Source organism: Punica granatum, chromosome 2 (assembly GCF_007655135.1).
Source record: "Punica granatum isolate Tunisia-2019 chromosome 2, ASM765513v2, whole genome shotgun sequence".
Classification (NCBI taxonomy): Eukaryota; Viridiplantae; Streptophyta; class Magnoliopsida; order Myrtales; family Lythraceae; genus Punica; species Punica granatum.
The window spans coordinates 13,254,750-13,265,504 of record NC_045128.1 but is presented as its reverse complement, the minus strand read 5'-3'; the positions used below and the strand labels follow the sequence as shown (position 1 = coordinate 13,265,504).

General features: G+C 37.5%; 1 protein-coding gene and 1 non-coding gene across 3 annotated transcripts; both read right to left on the bottom strand.

Moving 5' to 3' along the window:
• Positions 1-6,143: 6,143 nt before the first annotated feature.
• On the bottom strand, positions 6,144-6,216 carry TRNAE-CUC. The gene has a single exon. It is a non-coding gene; the product is annotated as a tRNA-Glu (tRNA).
• A 440-nt stretch (positions 6,217-6,656) lies between these two features.
• On the bottom strand, positions 6,657-10,519 carry LOC116197932 (enhanced ethylene response protein 5). 2 transcript variants are annotated; one of them, XM_031528213.1, is made up of 14 exons: positions 10,259-10,519; positions 10,044-10,180; positions 9,861-9,954; positions 9,315-9,404; positions 9,153-9,218; positions 8,924-9,007; positions 8,751-8,807; positions 8,432-8,493; positions 7,966-8,053; positions 7,702-7,778; positions 7,485-7,559; positions 7,288-7,393; positions 7,064-7,175; positions 6,657-6,983 (listed from the first exon to the last, which is right to left on the bottom strand). In XM_031528213.1, the coding sequence occupies exons 1-14, from the start codon at positions 10,424-10,426 to the stop codon at positions 6,931-6,933; spliced, it is 1,269 nt and encodes a 422-aa protein (XP_031384073.1). In that variant the 5' UTR covers positions 10,427-10,519; the 3' UTR covers positions 6,657-6,930. The 2 variants fall into 2 exon arrangements, with proteins under 2 accessions (XP_031384073.1, XP_031384074.1); XM_031528214.1 differs by having other exon boundaries at positions 6,657-7,175; positions 10,259-10,518.
• Between the last annotated feature and the right edge of the window lie 236 nt (positions 10,520-10,755).

The window sequence follows — 10,755 nt, the reverse complement described above, 5'->3', positions numbered from 1 at the left end:
AAAGAAAAATTCATCAAATGGGAGATACATGCAAGCATTTATTTAAATTTATTGGAGAATATTTATAAAATTCATTATTGGGTATTAACTCTTTCTATAGCTAATACAGGAAAATGAATGATCGGTTAATAAAAGGCTTCCAAAGTTCTCAAGGTGCTAATATGGCATCATAATGTAAAACGAACGTGGGCCTCCTATTACGTAACACTTGAAGGTTAAAATTAAATACCCATAATAAATAACATAAAGAATTATGAATCAATACATGGAAAATAAGGAATGAAGCATTCACGGGGGAGAGAGAGAGAGAGGAGAATTTTGCATGGGGACATAATGTGCCACCTTGGTATTGCCAAAAGTCATTGAGTGCTTTTGCAGGCAAGAGACAGTTTTTGCCACCTCTTCCCATAACCCCTTTTCATCTGTCCTCTTGAAAATTATGAAATCCTTTCACCATCCCTAACAAAAATTTTGTGAAATTACTTCTTTTTGTGTAGTTATATATATGTATGTATTATATCTCTTTTATATATGTATAAATGGGGCTGAGCTAGGTAGGTCCTTCTTTTGGTCCTTCTCTTGACCAAAGAATGAGCCTGGCTTTAGCTACAACTCGCAACAACAATGAGAAAACATCATTATTTCTTCACTCGTTTAATCCAACCAAATAGGGCTTCCCCCTAGCTTGGAGTTGATTTATTGGATTCTGGCATATAATTTTGATAGAATATTGTAAGAAAGGAAAGACGTTTTTTCTCTGGATGAGATTACCATGCGTTCGCAGTTGTTGACTGCTATCAACGTCCGTTCAGATATCATCCTCACTCTGCTAATGAGTTACTTTGAGAAATTTTTGAACTTTTCTTTTTGTATGTATTTAGGCATCTGAAAATACAATGGTCCCCCGACTAATTCAGTGGAGCTACATCGGTCCATTAAGGAATAAAACTCTCCCAGTGTTGATTTTCTCCATTCGCAAGACTCGAACTCGTGGCCTTGTGTAAGGGGAACAAGTACCGAATCACTTAAACCAAGCTGCGTCGGTGATTTTCAAACTTTTATATTGCAAGTAAAATGCGCCACCACTACAGGATCTTCATATTGTCGTTAAAGCGGCATCCTTGTGGTTATAAACGCCTTTTCTTTTTTCCTTTTCTGCAATTTTCTCTTATCATTATTTGATCTCAGTTATTACCCTATTGGTATAATCGAACACAGAATTCTTTTAAAGATGAGAATTGAAAATTCTTTCATCAATGTGATTTCCTACATGAAGTTATGAGAATTTTTTCTCATTTTGTCTCCTTCTCCTTATATGCTTAGAAGTTCTCATTAGACAAACAACGAATTGCTTAAAAGCTGCGATCACTGTAAAGAGAGGAAAGAGAGGTTCATTGAAAAAGAAGCCGCAGAGAATAGTCTGTCCCAAACAGAGAACAAACGAACTTGGTTCTGAGGATCTTGACGCTGATCAAAGGATGATTAACAATCTAGAGTTTCTCTCTCAAATTCAGTACTGTTTAATTATTATAAAACGTAACTAATGTAAATTTAACATTTGCTTTCCGATGAAGATTATAGTCATTGATACGAGAGAAAAGGGTTTAGGCAGCAGCGCTTGCCTTCGACTTGAATCAAGATGTTATTGGTATTCAACTCTCACTAAATGGGACTCTTGTGTACATTTGTTTCTGTTTTTATCTCTTACAAGGTCTATATGCCACTTTTATAACCGAGAAAGAGAACTAGTTGTATGGACAATAATGAAATAATATGAGAGAACAAAACTTTTATTCATACATAGATTTTTTTTTTTAATACATTGGAGGCATTAATTAGCCGCCTCCAGGAAAAGGGGCATAACATAGGGCACATTTTGTTTGCTGGATGTTTGGAAGTTGAAAAAACTGTCCATAGAGGTAGTCCAACTTCCAGGACGCTAGTGCAATTTCAGTGCGACGACTGCAGGTGCTGGTGTTTCATTAATCTTTCAAAATTAAATTACTTTTTTTTTCATTACAAAGAGGCTCACGATATAGTATAAGAAAATATAAATCTGAATAAGACACACAAGTAGTCTCACTATCAATAATAGAATCGAAAAAAGTCTTAATTCTTAGGTGAAAACATATGTCACTGCATTACTCCCCATTCTCATTTTCTTGTTTTTTGCTTTTATCCTCGCCATATTTATACTATAAGAAAATGTTTCCTCTTTTTTTTTTGCGTGTTAATTTAGACGATTCCACCCACTTCTACTTGAATCCGATATGGTGAAACAGAAGTCACGATCAAACGAAGATATGCCTGGCCTCGGCAACATTCAACAATGACAGTAGCATAAAATCTTGAAGGACAGATTGGACACACCCAGATCGATCGCAACAGAGCCTTCAATGGAATTCGTACACGTCATGATACGATAATGCCTCGGAGAGGCTAGGGATAAAAATCATTTAATGGGATGATCCGACCCAACCAACAGCACCAACAAAAATATCCAGAGAGAGTAAAGAACATTTGCGTTTTAAAATCAACAGTACATTTTGCTGGCCGAAACAAAACCCAGAGGAAGCAATCAATGGAGGGGAAACATGTGAAAACACTATTTTTGTCTGTTCTCTGCAAGATGATGAGGATGATAATGTTCTGACTGATCGATGATCCATATATATCCAGTCAGTGCCAAAATTACAAAATATTTTATTTATTTTTGGTTTAAAAAGCCTTGAAATATTTTAAGATCCCGAGGAAGGCTACGTTTCCTGCTTAGAAATCACTGATCCTCGAGCTAGAGACGTGGATGGGGACACAGGGGGAGAGTCCAAATCCTACGTTGTTTTCGAATGGGTTCACGCAAATCCGCGGGCCCATCTGCTGGGGCCCGCGTGACGGTGACCCGCAGCTAATAACTGGCGCCCTGAATAAGCAGTATTCAAAGATTAAATAAAAATGATGCATTCAGTCAATCACACCGTGTAAGGTATGATAAGTTTGTAAAGAAGCTCGATGGCTTAAAATTTTTTAGTTCGGGTGCATGATTGGTTGCATCCGTTGTAATCTGTCCCCACGTGTCAGGTTTTATGGGGGCAAGGGTGGGATGTGTGGTAGACGTTATACGAGGGTGAGAATAGATCAAAACTGCAGGGGCCTCATCAGAGGATAGGGCATGAGTGGATCAGATGGCCAATTGTTTTTAAGTATTGGATAAATCAATCGGATCATCCGTGCTAATGTTAACTCAGGTCACCGTTTCTACCGAGGGCCCTATATGGGCATGAACAAATCCATGATTTCTGATGAGGGGACATTCGATGAGGTAAAACGCAATGGTAATTACTTTTCGAAAATTAAGGCCAGTGGCGTGAGAAAAGCTTCGTAAACATAATCAAGAATATTGGGATTCCGCGTATTATCTTCATGTGTTCAAAAAAGTATTGATAAAGGATGTCAATCACTTATCATCATTTCATTAGTAAATAATATTTATAATTTTGCCAACTGAAAAAAAAAATTCAGAATTTTAAGAAAATTACTTGTATGTATAATTGTATAAACTTAAACTTCATTTAATTATCTTTTTGAATTATTACTTATCTTATAAAAGCTCAATTATAAGTAAATCTCTTATTGACATGATTTTATCTAAAATTTTTCATTCATAAAAATTAATATGTGAAATATGATGAAGAGTGAAGTATAAAGTGAGTATTGAAGTTTAAAATTTTATAAGTTCTATTATTATTATTCTTAGTTTTTGATCAAAATAGACTTATTTTACAAACTTATACTCGAACTAGACATTCCGACCAAATAATTCCCAAACTAGACTTTAAAGGGCCACATGGCAGCCACACGTTTTTTTTTCTTTTCTAAAATAATTATGTTGGCGTCTTTAAAATGTGAGATTGGAGCTTTTTGCCTCCGAACTATTATTGGGAATGTTTACCCCCTAAACTACCAAAGCAAGAAAATATTGCCCCGCCCGCTACATTTTTAATCCAAATTAACTGCCAGATTGTAATATATACAAAAAAAAATATATATATATATATATATATATATAAAGAATTAAAAATAATTTGATGAAAAAAGAAGAGGAAATCGCAGGGGGACCCCCATGTATTGATGACCGCCCATCCCCGACCCATGTGGGCCCGGCCACCATGCGTGTAACATCCCAACTTTTATAGTGCTTGTATAAGTACATATTCACTTTGACAGTTTTAATTAGATTTATTTATTGATTAATAATGAATTTTTTAATTTTTAAGAAGATAAGTATTAAGCTCTTCTTTCCATGAGTTAAATTTTCCTTCACCCTTGCCTTTTTACACGTCCAACTCAGTTCCATCCATTCCACCGCCATAAATTTCCAAGCGTTTAAATCCTTGTGTTTTCATTCCTTTATCATTTCACTCTTCTCGGCCATAACCCAGATTGAGAGAGTTTGAGCAGCTGAGAGAGAAAAATATGAGCAAAATTCTAGAAAATAGAATTTGTTTGGTTTTCAATGTTCAACATTCGGAGACTTGTCATAGTGAGTAACATATGCTTAAACTAGTATTTTTATCATAATTGTAATGAGTTTATTAGAACTGCATTATCATTATCATATCAGCGTCACGGATCATGCATATATTTTTATATAATCAATTATGATATTTGGAAATGAGAAGTGAGGTATTGAGTTGTATAAATGAGATTGATGGGAATCGGTGAGTCTCATGACGCCCTAAACCGGTCGTAAGCCGAGCGGTAGAAAAGGGCAACCTGGAGCAGAAAGGCTGCCGGTGTGGAACCGTCACTGCGGTCGGGAACTTGAAGGGGCACATGGACAATCTGAATTTTGGAGGTCTCGAAGATATTTTTATAATATTACTGAACTCGTATTATGATCCGACTAGTTTAGGTTGTGGTTATTCACTGAGCGTCAAACTCACCCCCTAAATATATTCTCTCGGTTGTTTTACAGATCAAAATGGCGAAAGATTCATGGAATGTTATCGGGATTTTTACTCGTCCGATCAAATTTGTAATTTTTTTATCCTAATTGTATGAAAATTCATTTGTATTTATCCATTTTATCGCGTAAAATTTTCGGATTTTACAATGCCATCGATGTCTCTAGTATCCTAAAAGGCCACCAGCAGCCTTTGAGGCTATCAGAGACGTTGATAGTCTCACGGTCGGCCATATGGGCTGGGGATGAGCAACCATGACAACACATATTTTTATATTGATAGCCTATTCATAAATGTCATGTATATATCTTTTAACGAGTCATTACAAGTGGTGAATTGCACGATAAATTAAAATCTTAAAAGTATATAAAAAAACAAAAAGATAAAAACCTTAACACCATGCGACATGACAAAGTTAATATTAGCCGGTCTTCGACCCCATATTTCACCCAAAAACTGTTTTACAAAATTAACGTATTGCACTAAATAATGAATTAATATCTTAAAGATTCACTTAATATCGCACTAAAGAAAGGATTTTCAAGATAAAATTATTTACAATTATGCATGTAGCGGGGGTCCCACCTCTAGCTTTTTACACATATTTTGATGTGGCGATTACGTAGAATGAAAATATAGCAGAAGCAGGAAGATGTCTCTCCAGTGGGTTTGGCGTGGGCAGTGGCTCCTCGGAGCCGGCCACCACCCCCTCAGACGAGACGCTGTAGATAGAGTGAGGGAGATCACTACCCAAACGAGATCGCCGGCTAATTCGTTTTTTTTTTTTCAAATTTATTTTATTTTACTTATTTTAAACTTTACAACAAATAATGTTTATTATAACTTAAATATTTATTTCAAAAAATATTTATTAACAATTAAATTGCTAACCTGTTAATAAGTTCGAGTAATCAGGCATATGCATGTTGTTCACACCCGACTTAGAGGATTTTTTACAAACTTGAAATAAAACCCGTTATGTCTTAATCATAAGGGTTTTTCTTCCGCCAACCAAGATCCACATATGAGACATTGTAAATCGTAAGACGTCATAGGTTTGAAGTCCTCTTGCCATTAAACTAGAGGAGTTTAGAGGTGCTACGAGTAGTAATATCCATACGCGAAAGATTGGGAGCAATCTGAACAGAACATTGTAATAGATTGAAATGTAAAAGCATTTTCCGTTGCCGGGACTCGAACCCGGGTCTTTCGGGTGAGAGCCGAATATCCTAACCAGCTAGACTACAACGGAGTTTCATGCCCAGTACCACAATGACAACACCCACAAAAGGTGATGGTGGTGAGTATCGGCCAAGCAGCTCTCTTACTATGGTCATTTCGATAGCCGTAAAAAGAGCTTTCAACATGAACCAAATAGCATGTTGAATTACAAATATAGCCATATTGGTTTGTCTAACTTCATGTACAATTTTATCTTCGAATACGTGGTTCCTCCACGAATGTAGGCTTTCAGGGGTTGCTTGAGATCATATTTTATCTCATTCTCAAGAGAACTCATGATTTGACGATATGCTAATTATTTGGAATGGTCGGTGATGGACAGGTCATGTTTACACCCCGAAAATTTGATACAAAGAATTATGGTATCATATCCAAGTTTAGAGGCTGCTGACCTAGACTAATTAAGACGGAACCTGTTTAGATACAACACGACCAGCCTCAGGATCCATATGGATATAAAGAATCCCTTGATAAATCGTTTGACTCAGATTAATCATATTAAACATTCTTTGCCCAAAAAAATGAAATTCCTCATGAACGCCGCAATGCATAATCTTCCAAATAACTCCCATCACAACATTTACCCGTGTCCTAAGATCGTACAATAGGAGATATCCCATAAGGATCATAAAAATACATCCTGTTATTTTATAACTGATTCGAGGGCTACTTCTTCAATGCACGTGTCAATAGTAAGCAGATTACTACTGCATGAGATTGCTCGTCAATGCGCTTCATAATGGCCTTTGGCAAGAGAATGGGAGTCGGCGTTTTCCGCTACAACTCAGCATAAATCCAGCAGAATCTCAAAACTGTGCCGCAGGATCTCAGAATCAACTATGAACTCACTGGCTTACCGTTCAGCTTGGGGAAAGGATCTTGTTTGCTCAATACCACTACCTTACTTTTATGAGCAAAGTAGCCCTTTACAAGGTTCTTGTATATCAAAATGGCCACAATGCATTCCACCTACAAAGTCGCAGTGAAGATCTATATATAGATATGCACATCATATACAGATGTAGATGCAGACACAGATGTAGATATGCACATAAATACAGGTTAGGAGAAAGAAATGCACCTCATCCAAGTCCATATCAATCTTGAGCCACTTCAGTGCTCTGACAATTACTTCCAACTTCATCTGGTGAGCTCTGCTTGGGTCTCTCTGTTTCTGAATGATATAACTGCGACAAGGGAACATGATGTGAAACAATTCAACATTCTGCCATTACATCAAAAAACTACATTCTACCTTATGAGATATGGTGTGCTTACATTTTCTTTAGCAATCTCTGATACACTTGGAGCTCTAGCTTCTCGAGAACAAGATAGACACCAGACCTAAGGAATCTGATAGGAAGAAAGTCTATGGATCAGATCTTCAATCTAGAGAGCACTAAACGGTGCCATCCATAATCAAATCAAGTATTTGCTAAGGGATATCTCCCTTTTAACAATTTAACTCGTGTTCATTTCTGGAAGGAAAAGGTACCTGTCTTCGTGCTCCTCTAGAGCTGTTCGAAGAAGTCGAAGGTCACCTCTTCTTAGTGCTAGGACAACATTCCTATACTGTGAAAAGGTACCAGTACATAGTACTTAATAAGCATTCTAAAAAAGCTCATCAGAATCTTGTACCACTAAAAGACTTCTGATCATATTTATGATGAGGAAAAATTGTAGTTGATTTTCAAAGGAACATCAATCTATGCATTTATGTAATAGAAGGTTGAAGGTGTAAGTGATAATCAGACCATACCTCAACTAAGTTATACTTCTGCAGGAGACAATCTTGAGGTAAAATGCCTATTGAAAGCTTTACAGGTATCAAATATTTTAGTATCATCCTATCCAAATGAAATCAAAGTCATGTAAGAGTCATATTGATAAAGCCATATACATTGAACTCCATGGACAGCATGTTCCCGAAAATCAGAACACCCAAAAGGGAAAGGAAAGTAAAAGAACTGACACAAGTATAATTAACAACCCAGCAAAGATCACACACACATTTTTTTGATGTAGAGTAAGTTAATCACTGCCCAATTAATTTGAATATCAATACTGCTATCACTTGAGAATGAAATCAGATTTTATCACATCTGCAAATTAGATATCTATCACGTAGAGTAACCCTCCACACTTTTTCAGACAGCATATCTTGACTCTTTACTTTAATCATCAAAAGAACTGAAGATAAAAGCCACCAACAGAAAAGAGCCAACCTTATATTTGCTTCACTTTGGGGATTACAGTGAGTCAAGGCGTAAGATAATTTATGATCAGCCTGCAGAAACAATGAACGTACTTCGTAAGCATTACACAGCAAGGGAGCATAACTTTTTCACACATGACGTAATAAGGGAGATTCATGGCAAATTTCAAGATACTACACAAAATGTAATTGTTCATAACAAAAAGATTGCAAGTTGTTCATTAGGGAACGCAAAGTTATCATGGCCAGAGGATTTAATTGAATAGTGAACATTGCTGCTTAAGGAAGGATGAGTGTGGTAATACTAGAGGGAAGTTCGATCAACTTACAGCAGAAAAATTTTCATTGAAGACATCCAAACGTCCAGTATAATACATATATGTAACCTGAGAAATGCATCAGACTGCTAAATGTAAGAAAATTTCAGGAACGAGTGTAAACCGAGGATTTACACAAAGGATACAAAGTTAACATCCAGAATGCAATGGCGGTCAGCTCTGACCTTGTCTCTTTTGGGAAATTCCTCAAAGTCGCGAACTGTCTCAATGCTTCTTATAACACTCCTGCATAGGTGGACTGTACCAAGCTGCAAGACGAACATTCTTTGTAATTTTATGTTTTACCTTCTTCCTCCCATTTGTGGGAAAACATCCACTGTACTCGGGCCTCAAGAAAAAGAGAATAGCTGACCAACTAAACTATAAAAAGCAGCAACAGTAACAAAATATCACCTTAAAGTAAATTTTGAACAGCTGACAAGTCACATATAATGCTCCAACACGTTTTGGGCCCTTTCCCTGACAATGAAGGCAGCTTTGTAAGAGTTCAATACCAGATGAGAAATTAGGGGAAACAAATAAACTAAAAGAAAACCGAAAGCACTGAAAACTTACAGCAAGGACACCAAAAACTTTCATTAGGAAAGATCCTGCCCCCTTCAATTTCTCAGGCGACTTCCCACCTGAAGCCAATTCTCTATCAGCCTACAGTAGTAATTAACAAATCAATCAGTTTAGGAAACGTACAAGGGAAAATGGCATCTACAGCTGAACCATTTTGGCAGAACTCACACATGCACAAAAGACATTAGATTATTACACTATCTACAGTGAGTCTTAAATTCGGAAAGTAGTGAGTCTTAAATTCGGAAAGTCTTTATCTCCTTAACAGGAAGAAGACATTTTTTAAGTACAATCCAAACAATGGTAATGCAGCTGAACTCATAATCCCAAGGTGGAAAAGAACCGGTGACAGCTGCTTATGATCATTTAGCTCGGGCTTGAGTTCACTCTTATCAGCAATCAATCTAGATGACGCAAAATTGGGCACTTTGGGTTACCCGACAAAACCTTGCAGGGTTAAGCTAGACTAGATATATGTATATGGCTAATGAAGTAGGGTATTAGAGGGAAGAGAAAGTAATGAAAACTGCATATTACCCTCTCGGCAAGAACCCTAATTTCATAAGCAATCACATACAACGCCTCCAGAGCCCAAGCGGAGTCCCAGTTCCTGAACTCCTGAATGAACGCACTGCGAATCCCCAAAAGACAAAAGCTTCATATGCAGACATCAATTTTTAACGTTTTGCTAATCAAATACTTATGATAAAATCATCGTACTTGGCGGCCTTTTCATAAGCATTGTATGCATCGACCAAATTGCCGAGCCTGTAGTTCTGAAGAGAGCGGAAGAGCGGCACGACGATCTCCCCGAACTGAGAGTGTTTGTCAGATTGCTTGATCAGCCTGTTCGCATCCTGCAGGCAGAAAATCAGCGACTAACTGAAAATTCAATCAATTGGATCGATTCTGTGATGAAATTGTCAAATTGATACCTGGAAGATGTTGAGGGCGTCGGCGAGGGAGAGTTGGGAGGGGGAGTTGGAGGAGAGAGAGAGGATGAGCTTCAGGGAGGCAGCGTCCTGGTCGTAGACGGCGTCGGAGAAGTGGTTGAGGTAGTCGGTGATCCTCCGGTGAGCTTCTCCCATGCTCATGTACGCCATCGCGGCCCAAGTGCTCTGCTTCAGGGAAGTCCTCTCTCCCACTACGATGACGGAAGCTATGGCTGTTGGGGGCGTGGGGAAAGCTGAAACGACAGCGCAGTTGCCGTTTTGGAATCTTAAACTGTTACTCTGACTGAAGCATTACTCACTCGTTTCTAGCCTATGTAATTTGCTGTTTGGTCCAAATTAGCGCTTGTGATTTGCTAGTTAATCCAAATTAGCCCATGCACGACGTTCGTGCCAAATTTTTATTTATTTATTTATTTTATGGAGATGCTACAGTAATTGGTAGCAAAAAGTAATCACCATGATTATTATTTTTTTAGTCA

What these genes read in the sequence shown, in the direction of transcription:
- LOC116197932 (XM_031528213.1), bottom strand. Translation starts at nt 10,426, where the DNA reads ATGGCGTACATGAGCATGGGAGAAGCTCACCGGAGGATCACCGACTAC. An exon ending in TCAATGAAAATTTTTCTGCT is followed by an intron (nt 8,494 to 8,750) that starts GTAAGTTGATCG and finishes TTGTTTCTGCAG; the next exon opens with GCTGATCATAAATTATCTTA. An exon ending in TCCTTTCCCCAAGCTGAACG is followed by an intron (nt 6,984 to 7,063) that starts GTAAGCCAGTGA and finishes GCTGAGTTGTAG; the next exon opens with CGGAAAACGCCGACTCCCAT.